Source organism: Bactrocera oleae, chromosome 5, assembly GCF_042242935.1.
Source record: "Bactrocera oleae isolate idBacOlea1 chromosome 5, idBacOlea1, whole genome shotgun sequence".
Classification (NCBI taxonomy): Eukaryota; Metazoa; Arthropoda; class Insecta; order Diptera; family Tephritidae; genus Bactrocera; species Bactrocera oleae.
In genome coordinates this window covers 33,684,580-33,699,267 of record NC_091539.1, presented here as the reverse complement: position 1 = coordinate 33,699,267, position 14,688 = coordinate 33,684,580, and the positions used below count along the sequence as shown (strand labels likewise).

Genomic DNA, 14,688 nt, shown 5'->3' with positions numbered 1-14,688 from the left:
AAAAAAATGTAAATAATAATTTTGTATAAAAACTAGACGGCTATACAAATCGCCAACTAGTCTACGAGTGGAAGGGTGAGGACGATGCGGTGTCATTTGTACCCGGCATGACATTGAATCAATTCGATTTGATAAGCATGAAACACCGTAACTTTACCTACACCAGACGAGAGGGAGACTTCTCCGTGCTGCATGTGGCCTTCAACCTCAAACGGCACACAGGCTATTTTCTCATTCAGGCAAATATTTTTTTAGAAGACAAAACCAAAGCAAAAACACTTTACTAAAGGCAGTTATTCTCTATAGGTTTACGTACCCTGCATATTGATCGTCGTGCTGTCATGGGTCTCCTTCTGGATACATCGTGAAGCCACCAGTGATCGTGTGGGCCTCTGCGTGACTGCTGTACTCACACTCTCCACTATTAGCTTGGATTCGCGCACCGATTTGCCAAAAGTCAAATACGCCACTGCTTTGGATTGGTTTCTCTTGATGAGCTTTCTGTATTGCATTGCGACGTTGCTCGAGTTTGCGGGTGTGCACTATTTTACAAAAGTCAGAAAATGTTTAATACCGATGCATGGAGCATTTTTTATATTTTTGGTTTTAATAACCTTAAAGGTGGGCAGCGGTGAGATACCCATAAGCGAGGATGAATGGGAGGACATTGACGAAGGTGTCGCTGACGATGACGAAGGCGAAGAAGAGGCACAAAGTTGTTCGATAAAACATAGTAATGAGTCCGTGTGTGAAATTCCGCATCCTTTGGCTAGCAACTTCTGTAAACGCAACGCTATGATTTGCCCTATTTATAATGTGAGTTTGAGTTTTACATTAAGTAGAAAGGGCCTTTACATCGATTGAAGACTGTACGAGCAATATGTTTACTGTTATGATGAAAACACTCTCCAAGCCTTTATTCGTACATTTTTAAAACCGAAAAACGTACTTTTTTATTTTTTCTTAGGACCCCGCACAAATTTTTCCAGCACCGTCCTCACATGCCTCTACAATGGAACGAACCACACAAACGGAGCCACCGGTTATATCAAAGGGCAAACAAATGTGGCTTTGTCTAATAGGTGATGACAAATTTCGACGACAGAGAGAACGTGATGCGGCAGTGACTAAAGGTAATGTTTATACTTAACCCTTATGTTAGTAACCAACTTTACCGACGTCTTTTAACAACCGGGTACCTGGGTATCCACGATCTAAGTGGTATTATTATTTTGTTTATTTTATTAAAAGAAATTGTTTCTAAACATTTTTTTCTTCGAATATTAATAGTCAGTGACAATTTAAAGAAAAATAACAACGTATAATAAAAAAATAAAATAAACAAAATATAAAAAAATTACCTCACAAGTAGCTTTCTTTTAAGTTAAAAAACGACGATTTGAGAGCTTAAAATGAAATGTTGAATTTTTTTAAAGTTATTGACACAAATACACCGCAGGGGGTACCCGGATACCCGATTACTAACATAAGGGTTAAGCTCTAAAATAGACTATTGTGAGTAGGGTGGATTACGCGATATCAAACTAATGGAAATCGAAACACAATATAACTATTATTGGAGGAGTTTTATCATAACTAAACAAATAAGTGCGAAATGATTACGAGTATATCTTCTTGGTGCACTCATAGATATATATATTTAATATATATTATATATATATAATTTTTTCGAGACTGGAATTTTTATGTAACACAGATCTTTCAATGCGGTTATATTGAGAATTAATGAACTGATGTAGATATTATCAATTTAATTTGGAAGAGTTTGGTGCAGTGAAACCAAAAACTTCTAGAGCCTCTCAGGTTCCAAATAAGTGTTATAAAATATGTATATTAGACGCTTAATACAAAGTATAATATTCAAGACAAAAGTTTCTATGGAAAAGTTTTATGAATTTTGATATATCATGTAATGTATGTACTTATAAAACTTCTTCCAATATTTTTGACAGGTAGCCGCTATGTGAACAGCGTCTCTCTGATAGATCGAGTTTCGCGTGTTGCTTTCCCAATGTCTTTTGCTTTCTTCAATCTGCTCTATTGGCTGGCATACGGAATGTACAAAAAAGAGTTCACCTGGTCAACGGTAAAAGGTTAAAAAATAAATAGTAATCCCAAGGAACAATCATGCTCAAAAAATTAATCAAAAGACAAGAAAGCAATAAATATACTATTACATACATCAATGTTTGAGAAAGAAGAGCATATCACAAGCTATAAACACACATACATATGTACACACAAAAAATAAGGTTATGAATTTATAAAAAGTTAGTACGAAAAGTCTATTAAACCAACAAATGAAAAATTGAATATTTTTTCGCCAATTTACTAAATAAAAATTTTTTTTTAAAATTAAAAAAAAAACGCCAACAAGGGATATAGTTAACATAACATGAGCAATAACTAAACAACGAGCTTCTTTTACATTATAATTAGCCAATGTAGCGATAATAATAATTTATATAACAGTCAATATTTATATAATTGTAAGTAAAGCATACACATAATTATTATAAAAATATAATATATATATATTTACAAAAGCTTGAATTAAACTAATTTATCAGTGAAAATGCGCATATTTTTTATTAACATATATACGAGAAGAAGAAGATGTACATAGCTAGCGTTAACAACCTGTGCCAAATGAAAGCCAAATTGTAATTAAAAATTTTTGTTTTTTAATATGATTTTTCAATTTTAAGGTTTTTTTTTTTGAAACTATTTTAATAATAATATACAAGTCTGGAAAAAGAAGCGAAAGAGGTTGGACACGTAATGAACGAAGGCAAAACAAAGTACCTGAAGCCACACACAAAGATTCCTCGTGTCTGTCGTATGACACCGTTGGCAGATATAAATTTGAAAAAGCTAAGGAAATTGTACCTCTCGGAATCAGCACAAATTCCACCAATATTCCAATGGAGATCAAGCGCAAAATAGCTCCTGCCATCAGGTGCTACTTTAGGATCGTTAGGCAATTGAGAAGCAGATGACCCTCAGGACAAACACAAATTACGCTTAATAAGTCTCTTATTATTCCCATCCTATTATATGGCGCAGAAACTTGGACGATGACGAACCGAGATGAGAAAGCACTAGGAGCATTCGGGAGAATTGCTCTCCGCAAGATCTTTGTAGCGCGTGAGCGATGAACATCGAAGAAGATGGAACCACGAACTGTATGTGTTTTACGGGGTTAAACTAAGGTGACCATATTTTTCCCAATTCATTTTTCTTTTTTTTTTTATTTCTAAGCCCGGGACGCTTAACTCAGAATCCGGACTGTTCCGCCAAACGGGACGAATGGTCAGCTAAAGTTAAACGCATAAAAATACAACAAATCCGCTGATTAGACCATGCCGTCAGCATAGGATATGGTACTCCAGCGAAAAGCTTCATCGATTTAAGACCACTGGGTGGACAACAGAAGCAAGGGCGCCCACGCATCCAATGCAATGACAAAGTGCATAGCGACCTACCTGCACTTGTGCTCTTGGCCCAGACCGACAGATGATTTTAGTGCCAAAGAAGGAGAAAAGATAAAGAACTCCTCTACAATCAGAATATTAATCAAATATTTTTGAGCGTTTAAAAATTATTAGCAATATTTGTACTTTTGTAACAAAACACTTCAGGCTTCTAACCTATGATAAATAATAATTCAATACCATTTATTTTGTCTTGCGGCCTCACACAAATTTTATTCAATAAATTGAAAATTTTTGGATTCCCTTGATACCGTAGTGATCAACAGAAGGACCTCCGAAAAGATGTGTCTGCAGTGGACACAATTTGTCTGCTTAAAAGTATATCAAATCTAAAATTAAATAAAAAATTAACATTACTATAGATTGAACGCATATAATGATTGAAGTACTAGTCAAAATTTTAGTTTTTTTGGCGATGTCCCAAAAAAGTCTTTTTTTGTAAACAATTTACACTTCAGAATGGCTTAAAAAATTGAAATTAGTTTTAGAAATCTTAGTATTTCGAGCATTACTTGACAAATATATCTAACAAGGTCGTTTCGGAGAAATTTTCCTCACCAACCTGAAAACAGTCTTACTAAAAAACCTTTTTGGAAGACGATTAAAGTAAAGATTAAAGATTAAAGAATTCTTACAAACACAATCATCTCTCCGAAACTATTTTTCGGGTCAACTTCAAATTTTCGGAGAATATTCACAATTGTACGTACATTCGATATACATATATGTATGCTGAAATAGGCATTTTGAAAATAACTAGTGGATTTAACTGCTAAACGTATTCAAAAATAATTGGTACAAGGTACAATTCAAAAGAAGGGACTTTTTAAACAACACGGCTTCTTGTGGCGCCATCTGTCTGAAATTGTTATCCCTCAATTGTGTATTCTTCAGTGTTGTCGTATAAAATTTATATAACAGCTGACTTGTATAACAGCAGCGATATCGCGCTACATGTGACGCTACATTTGTAGTGTCGGTCGGAAATTACATACATCAATGTTTGAGAAAGAAGAGCATATCACAAGCTATAAACACACATACATATGTACACACAAAAAATAAGGTTATGAATTTATAAAAAGTTAGTACGAAAAGTCTATTAAACCAACAAATGAAAAATTGAATATTTTTTCGCCAATTTACTATATAAAAATTTTTTTTAAAAATTAAAAAAAAAACGCCAACAAGGGATATAGTTAACATAACATGAGCAATAACTAAACAACGAGCTTCTTTTACATTATAATTAGCCAATGTAGCGATAATAATAATTTATATAACAGTCAATATTTATATAATTGTAAGTAAAGCATACACATAATTATTATAAAAATATAATATATATATATTTACAAAAGCTTGAATTAAACTAATTTATCAGTGAAAATGCGCATATTTTTTATTAACATATATACGAGAAGAAGAAGATGTACATAGCTAGCGTTAACAACCTGTGCCAAATGAAAGCCAAATTGTAATTAAAAATTTTTGTTTTTTAATATGATTTTTCAATTTTAAGGTTTTTTTTTTTGAAACTATTTTAATAATAATATACAAGTCTGGAAAAAGAAGCGAAAGAGGTTGGACACGTAATGAACGAAGGCAAAACAAAGTACCTGAAGCCACACACAAAGATTCCTCGTGTCTGTCGTATGACACCGTTGGCAGATATAAATTTGAAAAAGCTAAGGAAATTGTACCTCTCGGAATCAGCACAAATTCCACCAATATTCCAATGGAGATCAAGCGCAAAATAGCTCCTGCCATCAGGTGCTACTTTAGGATCGTTAGGCAATTGAGAAGCAGATGACCCTCAGGACAAACACAAATTACGCTTAATAAGTCTCTTATTATTCCCATCCTATTATATGGCGCAGAAACTTGGACGATGACGAACCGAGATGAGAAAGCACTAGGAGCATTCGGGAGAATTGCTCTCCGCAAGATCTTTGTTATTCAAAAATAATTGGTACAAGGTACAATTCAAAAGGAGGGACTTTTTAAACAACACGGCTTCTTGTGGCGCCATCTGTCTGAAATTGTTATCCCTCAATTGTGTATTCTTCAGTGTTGTCGTATAAAATTTATATAACAGCTGACTTGTATAACAGCAGCGATATCGCGCTACATGTGACGCTACATTTGTAGTGTCGGTCGGAAAATGAGCATCGAACAAAGAGCCAACATTAAGTTTTGTTTTAAACTTGGTAAAACTTTTTACCAAAACTCATCAAATGCTGAAACTAGTTTATGGCGATGATTGCCTATCCCGTAGCCGTATTTACGAGTGGTTTAAACGTTTTCAAAGTGATCGTGAGGACATATATGAGAAATGAGCCAAAACCAAAAAAATCGCGCCTGGAAAAGTCAAAAGTGAAGACAATGCTGATTTGTTTTTATGATTCCAAGGGTATTGTCCACAAAGAATTTGTTCCACCCGGCCAAAACGTTAATGCGGTATTCTACCTTGGAGTTTTGAAGCGCTTGGTAGCACGTATTCGTCGCATTCGGCCCGAATATCGCGAAGATGGAAGTTGGCGTTTGTTGCACGATAATGCGCCGTCTCATCGATCGACGCATGTGGCTGATTATTTGACCAAAAATCAAATTTTAACAATCAACCACTCCCCGTATTCACCTGATATGGTACCGTGCGACTTCTACCTTTTCGGAAAACTACATTTGGCCATGAAAGGAAACCGATATGCTGACGTTGATGTCATCCAAAAGGCGACGCCCGCCATCCTCAACGCTGTACCGACAAATGACCTAAAAAAGTCATTCGATAATCTTCTTGAACGTGCAAAACATTGTATTCAGGCGAAAGGAGACTATTTTGAAGGCGACCAATCACTTTAAAAAAAAAACACAAATAATATTCGTTTTTTAATAAAAGTCCTGAAACTTTTGAATTGCACCTTGTACATTCCACCAAACATTAAATATTTTTCATAGAAAACACCAATTTAAACAAAAAGTGTTTTGCTTCGTTTTGGCGCAGCCCTTAAACTAGTTCAGATCTAAAAATTAAAAATTAATTAGTTATATTAACATAGAAATAAATTGTTGCATTAATGTTGTTGATTGGTTTTAGAGAAATAAAATTGAAATTAAACTGAAACAATGTTTGTCTTTATTAACTTCTCGAATTTACTTAATTTTATTTTGAAAGAGCAAAAATATATTTAGCTTGATGTTAAATTAAAGCACTCTACTAAGAGCTTAAATTTTATTTAAAAAAAAAAAAATCGTGCAAATTACAATTAAAAAAAACTAATAAACATCTCTGATATAAAGCCCTGCTCAGCATTTATACAAAATGGCTATAATCTAAAGATTAATATATTTCAACTCAGAAGATCTCAAAGAGATAAAGCTGACAAACCAGCTGTCAAAGTAAAACCGTAAAATTGACATTTATGTTCTGTATACTATGGCAAATTACTATGCGAAGAAAAACACGGAAGCAATCATTAAAATTACACTAATTTGTTTCCGACATCAGCGATCAGTCACATTTTTGGTTTCATTGGTACTTAAAAAATCAAAATTGTTATACCATGTATGCGAATAGTTGCGTTAGAGATATAAAGTTTGGACCAAAGTTAAGACCAATTTCAATCATATTCCCACACAATTTTTAGAGAACTTGTTCATTTAATTTTATTAAAGTATCACACATTTTGTCATTTGGAAAGTTGAAAATTATTATATAGGCTACATATATTGGGGACAAAGAAAGGAATGGTCTGATTGAGTTAATTTTGACGTTGCTAAGATATACTTGAGATCATATTTTCAAGCAATTTTATAAATACATATATAACTCACACAATGAACAACATGTTTCCCATAAAGTTCGTTAGAATAATGAAAATCAATATATATGTATAGTATTTAGGAGTTGGGGTAATTCGTAGACTAAATACACATATTTTCGGCTTTTAACTATAGTATATCCAAACGTTAAACTATGGTGCAACCAACACTATACGCTCAGTTAATTTTGCTAAGATATCTAGGATAAGATAAGACCAACCGGAATTTTGAAAATCTTATGTTAGGTATATGAGAGATAAGGCTAATATTGTCCCGATTTTTCTATTTTTGGCAATAAAACAAACTATTAACAGAATAAAATGCTCCCTGAGTTTTCTTAAGGTACCTCATATAACATCATTTACTTGTATCGGACATTTTAAAATTCTGTGATTAGTTATTTGGGGCTAGGACAAGTTTTCACATATTCGGAACCATCGGCTCAACAGTTTTAGTTCGATTTAGATATTTTTTAGTCATAACGGGGCACACTGTAAGTACACTATTCCTGCAAAGTTTCACCCTATTATATTCATTGCGTCTTGATTTATATACTGGAAAGTGAAAGAATCATATAAAGTTAAAAATTTTGGTATATGCGAAGTAGGCGTGATCGTAGTGGTATTTCGCCCATGTTCACACTGTTATATAGGATCGGCAGTGGAATTCTAGGTACCGCATTTGGTTGAAATTGGTCTAATAGTTCCGGAGATATGTGATTTCACCTAAATGTAGGCGGTACCACGCCCATCGTCTAAATTTTAAATGGGCTGTATACTTGAGCCCTTGCACCTTTCTGGATATAAAATTTAATGTCTTTGATAGACCCCCCAAACAGAATTGTAAACATATCTGCAAACTAGATGGTATAGTAGCAGTATCAACTCAATATACAGTATATAAAATCGGTTATTGCGTACTAAACAACAACAGGAAACCAATATATTAAATATCAAAACCCTTAACACTCTTATGTCATCACATTTTACTCTTTCCTTTGAGTTTAACATTATTACAAGATTAATCAAGCCGAAATAATTGAAAAGGTAAATGTTTGTAATTAAATAAATACTTTGGATTGCGTTAGGTTCACACTTCGAAATTTTATTTACACTGCATAAAATCGAGTTTCCTTTTACTGCACAATACATAACACAGCTTGTAAACAAGAGCATATAAAACGGCTATAATTTGCTTTAAATACAATAAATAAAAATATTTTAGAGACGTAATTTTTTCGGTCAGCAATAATAACGCGTATGACATGTTTATTTTCACTCATCGCTTACTTTTGAGCTTTCTCACTGATTAGCAACAAATATTTGCATTTAAGTAAATATGCGCAAAAAACTCACACTCGAGTTAAAAATATGCGTAAACATAAATACAAATGTGGGTGGCAATCAGACGAGTAAATAATATCAAATGCCTATGTACATATGTACGCATGTTTATTTTATACTTATAAAGCCTTCTGAATAGGAACCCATCTAAATCACATACATCTTCGCCATTACTGCTTCTTGAGATTTTGTTATCCTGACACCCGCGCTAATAACAAACCATTTTAACTGATGTTGACTCTCATCTATATATATCTATAGGTGCAATAATAAATATATTTTTAACTAGCTCACACACATTAAAACTTATTAAGTACCATTATGATAAAATATTACTCATAAAGAATTATACAGCAAAGAACATATCTCAAAGTGCCAGCTGACAGTTGAGGATTTAAATAATCAATATATGAAATTGACAAATATTTAAATTACTATTGAATATTTACTTTTTGTTATGTTCAATTTTAATGTAGAATTTTGTAAGAGGAATTTCCATTATTTCAAAAACTCACCTGTAGAAACAACTGTTTGAAATACACATGATCCCTTGGGAGTTTGGGTATGAACACGTATTTTATTACGATACAATTTGAAAAAGTTTGGAGTAATAAACTTACATAATTTCAACGCTCGAAAAAAGTACCTTTAAACATTTGCCTAAGATCATCATGTATATTTTTCAATAAAAAAAAAATGAACTAAAATAGTTCCAAATTAAAAAAATATATATTTGTTTTAAAAAGTACCTTTATTTATAAAAAATCAAAAAAATTTAACTTATATTTCATTGGAAAGCTGAGAAAAAAATAGCAATTCCTAAAAAATAGCACGGCTAGTTATTTTTCTAATAAGCGATTTTCTTGGTGTACGCAAATCTTTAAAAGAGCTTTTTACGATCTTCGAAATTTTGAAAATTAACTCCAAAATTGTTCATGTTGTCCAATATTTTGCCTCAAAGAACACAAAATAAATTATTATGAACGATACTAGATCGTAAATTATGGATGGAAGGACTCATATATATTTATGGCAAACTTAATGGACCAGTTCTTCCAAAAATGCATAGCTCCAAATTTTTATATTGAGTCGAAATAAAAAAATACATGTCCAATATTTTGCCTTAAAAAAAATAAAATACAAACACAAAATAAAAAAAATTGTTTTGCACGAAAAAAATTTTGGATGGAAACACCCATATATCGTATATCGTAAAGTAGCTATTTGTACTATGTGTTTTTATAATGTTATTTCTCAACACTTTGTTTTTTATTTATGATATGTTTCTTTAAAAAAATTTTATAAGTAGTGTATCAAAGAACATAAATATATTTAATAAAAACAAAAATATTAAATTTATAAAAACTTTAATTAATTTTGTTCATAGAAAACAGCCATATGTGCAAAAGCGCATTTTTGACCAGATATCTTGTTGAAAAATAAAATTCCTGTTCATGCAAGTTTTAATGCTTATATTAATAAGAAATAGATTGGCCTTTGTGAATTTGAACCATTTGCAGTCGTGGGGCATTGAACTTGCCAACTTTTCGAGCGTTGTTATATCAATTTCAACTCCTTCTTTAACAATAGCTTCTTTCAGCTTCAGAAAGGATGCCCCATAGATCCTCTATTGGATTGAAATCCGGACTAAGGGCGGGCCATTCCAGCAACGGGATGTTATGTCTTTCGAAAAAAGCTTTGCTTTATGTATGTGTGCGTTGTCCTATTGAAATATTCAGCTTTTACTCAAAAAAATACGCCGTTATATGCAAATACAAGATCTAACCTATACAATTTTTGCACATATAGCTATTTTACTAAGGTATATTTATAGCAAACTAATGGACCCTGTTCAGAGTATAAAAAGACTTCAAACAAATTACGGTAAAAAACTCTGTTGCTTTAAGGCTTTTTTTGTTGTTAGTAACCTCTCTCCTAAAAATAAAAAGCTACTGTTAAGAAGTAAGGAAGGGCATAACCGATCATTTGATACTCTTACAACTTGCAAGGGCCATAGCCGAAGAAATACCTTCAGGTGTTGGTAATATTAAAAAATGTAGCGAAAGGGTTCAACTTCATTGTTTGACGAAATTCTGAATGGATTACAATCAAATTTGGTTTCATATGAACTTGTTTTGAATGTCATACTTAGTTTTATTACTAGATTTTTCTTCCCGTCAGCAAACATTATATCAAAACAAGTAAAGAAGGGCTAAGTTCGGATGTAACCGAACATTTTATACTCTCGCAAAGTCAAATGGTATACTCGTTTGAGTTTCTTTGTGGATTGGCTGATATTTTCGGTAGAAGGTCAACTATAGGCACTGGGGTCCAAATATTTAGTACTTAGGGGCTTGAACAGTTTTGGTTCGATTCAGACAATTTTTGGTCACAAGGTGGCATACTTTAAACGCATTATTCACGCAAAGTTTTACCCCGATATAATCATTGTTGCTTGATATGCATAGTGGAAAGTGAAAGAATCAGATGGAATTGAAAATGGTGTTATATGGGAAATAGGCGTGGTTGTAGTCCGATTTCGCCCATTTTCGCACTATAACATAGAAATATAAAAAGAACGTTATGTACCGAATTTTGTTGAAATTGGTTAAGCAGATCTCAAGATATGGGTTTTCACCTAAAAGTGGGCTGTGCCACGCCCACTGTCTAATTTTGAACGCGGTTCCTATAAAGTCATCTTATACCATCCCAGAGATAAAATTTAATGTCTCTGACGTGTTTGGTGCTTGATTTATCGCGCTTTTAGTAGTTTTTAACAGTACCGTTATATGGGGAATGGGCGGAGTTGTCACCCGATTTCAACTATTTTCACACCGTCAATTGAAGTGCTAAAAAAATTTGCTTCCAGTTGCTTGTTATTATAGCATTAGCGGTTTAGGAAATATGCACATTAAGCCTATTAGGGGCGGGGGACCACGCCCACTTAAAAAAAAAAATTTAACTGCAGATGCCGCTCCCTAATGTGATGCTGTGTACCAAATAACAGTCTTGTATCTTATAGCGGAGCTTAGTTATGGCAATTTATTTGTTTTTTATTAATGGCGTTTTGTGGGCGTGGCAGTGGTCCGATTACGCCCATCTGCAATACCAACCGTCTCACGGTACCAAGAAACATGTCTACCAAGTTTCATAAAGATATCTCAATTTTTACTCAAGTTACAGCTTACACACACGGACGGACGGACGGACAGACAGTCACCCGGATTTCAACCCGTCTCTTCATCCTGATCATTTATATATATATAACCCTATATCTAACTCGATTAGTTTTAGGTGATACAAACAACCGTTAGGTGAACAAAACTATTATACTCTGTAGCAACAGGTTGCGAGAGTATAATTATTGGGCGATGAAAAACGGATGTAACGGATGATGCAATCAGCCCGTTAGCTTTTCACACTGCTCAGGTATACTTGAAAACTTGTTTTTAAGCAATTTTATAAATAGTATATATTGGAGTAAAGTCAGGCGAACGTTCAAAATCTTGAATATCAGGTATATGCGGGTTAAGACATGTTTTCGCCCGTTTTTATCCAGTTTAGGCACAAAGATATATTGTTATTAGAAATACACGATTTCTTAATTTGATTAAAATAACTAGCACATTGGCCAATGTAAGTGTTATAAAGGCAACTAGAAGTTTAAAAATCGTTATATAATTATCAAAGAATAATTTTCCTCGAATTTCAATACACATCGCACATATTGACCGATATTTTCGGCAAAAAGTACATACATTGATTGGTTCTTGATTTGTATCTGTACTGGAAAGGGAAAATATTAGAATTTAAATTTGTGTTATATAGGAAGTAAGTGTGGTTTTCGTTCGATTTTATCTTTTTTCACACTGTAATGTAGGGTAATACTACATACTGAATTCGGTTGAAATCGGTCGAGTAAATCCGAGATATGGATTTCCCCTTAAAAGTGGGGGTGACACCAAATCCTATAAAGCCATCTTTTACCATCTCGGATGTAAAATTTTATGTTTCTGAAGCATTGACTTATCGCCCTTTTAGAATTTTTAATAAAACCGTTATATAGGGAGAGGGCGAGATTATAATCCGTTTCATCTATTTTAACACTATCGGTAGGTATATACATTAAACTTATTAGAGGGCGAGGCCACTCCCATTTTTTCCAAATTTTTTCCCACAGGTGCCACTTGCTACTGAAATTCAGTGTACTAATTACAGTTTTATATTTTAATTTAGTGCTTAGTTATGGCGTTTTATATGTTTTCGATTAATGGTGGCTTTTGGGCGTTGTAGTGGTTCGATTACGCCCATTTACGAACTGGTACTTACTTTTTTGTTCAAGAACACGTGTACAAATTTCATTATGATATCCCAATTTTTTCTCAAGTTACAGCTTGCACAGACGGACGGACGGATTTCATACCAGAAACAAAGGAGCTATATTTGGCACAGCTGATAAACTGGCTAGAAAGGACACTTCCACCCAAATAATATTAGACAGGGGAAGCTGTCTCCGTGCGGTTATCTTCTGGCCCGGATTTCGCAAAACTAAGGTTGGAGCATCTTGAATCCTTATCTTCAGTTATTCGGGCTTGCTGAAATCCTAAATAGTCACCTCAACAGATTTGTGACAGATTCTAGGTGATTTGTCGATATACTTGTATGGGTGCTTTGATCCATCGATATGAGATTTTGTGTTTCAAAAAACAAACCGATCGAAAAACAACAAAGGGTAAGTAAACTCAGTGGTATTCACTTCTTTAAAAAGGAAACGGTAACCGATGTGAAGTTCTCTGATTGCAAAAATTGTGTTTAAAACTTCAACTAGAACTAAACATGTTTTTAAGTAAATAATACTATCCACCAAACTTTTGTACCATCTTTACAAAGATTAAGTAGAAAAATGCTATAAAGAGAACAGCTAGGGAAACACCCAACATGTGAGCTAACAAGAAATGCTTAAACTGGTTGTTGCAGCGGTTCTCTAAAGAATTTTGAAGAATGCTGCCCAATTGACAGTGTTTAACAGTAGTTTCGTTCGGATGGATTGCTTAAACTACATCTGTAGTGTTTTTAACTTCAGATGTTCTGACACCGTCGCCGATCTTGTCTTGTTAGAAGAGGTTTTCAAATTTTTCGTCAATTTATACTAAACTTATTAAGGCAAAGAAAATATTACAGTTTGTGTTCAAAATAGCAATGTCATGAGTTATCTTCTATTCGTTATTTTGGAATCGTACGAGTCAACGTTATCAATGATAAGACCTCACTGCAAAATGGCTGCATGAGATTGGCGTAGTCAAAAACACTTCCTTAATAAAAAATTGATTGGACATGGAACTCACCGAATGCCTCCCAGCAGCCCAATGTTTATATAGATGCAAAATCATAGGTAGATCATTTCGACTTGCATAGTGACGCTGAATTATTCTGGACAACTTGAGACAATCAATTCTAAGCGAAAAGTGCAATAACTCACAACTAAGATAGTAGGGAATTTCTTTATAGGAGGCGGTGTAAAAATTGAACGATGGGCCCAACGCCCAAAAATTGTCGAAATTGGACTATTACTTTTCAAGAACCCAGACACCAAATATGTGGACCCCAGTGACAATATATGAGGTCTAGTATTGAAACTCGGAGAGAATATTTTTGTGCCAAAAATAGGAGAAAAACCTCGGCAAACGACTTTAATGCAACTTTCAACTAGAAACCCCCATAGAAAAGCAAAGAAGTTTTCGAAAATGGTATTTCCAGCACAAATTTTGATTAGTTTTTTAATTTTAGGATAACAGCAAATATTTTGAAATTTGCATAACGTCTTTATTTATCTTTATTTATATATATATATATATATCTTTTATACCAATATCACATCTAGATGTCGCCTACGCAACAAAATAACTGTAATTCTCAACACGTTCAAGACTGCGCAGCCTCCAACAAATGAACATGCTCTCAACGCGCACAGCATCTACTCAATATCCTGCACTGACAATCCCAACAGA

General features: G+C 33.6%; 2 protein-coding genes across 2 annotated transcripts in view; one reads left to right on the top strand and one right to left on the bottom strand.

The window, feature by feature from the left end:
- The window catches only part of LOC106618280 (gamma-aminobutyric acid receptor subunit alpha-2), a 33,520-nt gene extending 29,805 nt beyond the window's left edge, over nt 1-3,715 (top strand). The window contains exons 7-11 of the mRNA XM_014235968.3: nt 37-239; nt 307-555; nt 622-816; nt 968-1,133; nt 1,974-3,715. Of these exons, the coding sequence (XP_014091443.2) occupies nt 37-239; nt 307-555; nt 622-816; nt 968-1,133; nt 1,974-2,119 (959 nt within the window). The 3' untranslated portion in view covers nt 2,120-3,715. The remainder of the gene's footprint in view (nt 1-36; nt 240-306; nt 556-621; nt 817-967; nt 1,134-1,973) is intronic.
- CycD (cyclin D) overlaps nt 2,010-14,688 on the bottom strand; it is a 179,982-nt gene continuing 167,303 nt past the window's right edge. The window contains exon 5 of the mRNA XM_070109593.1: nt 2,010-2,097. Within this exon, the coding sequence (XP_069965694.1) occupies nt 2,059-2,097 (39 nt within the window). The 3' untranslated portion in view covers nt 2,010-2,058. The remainder of the gene's footprint in view (nt 2,098-14,688) is intronic.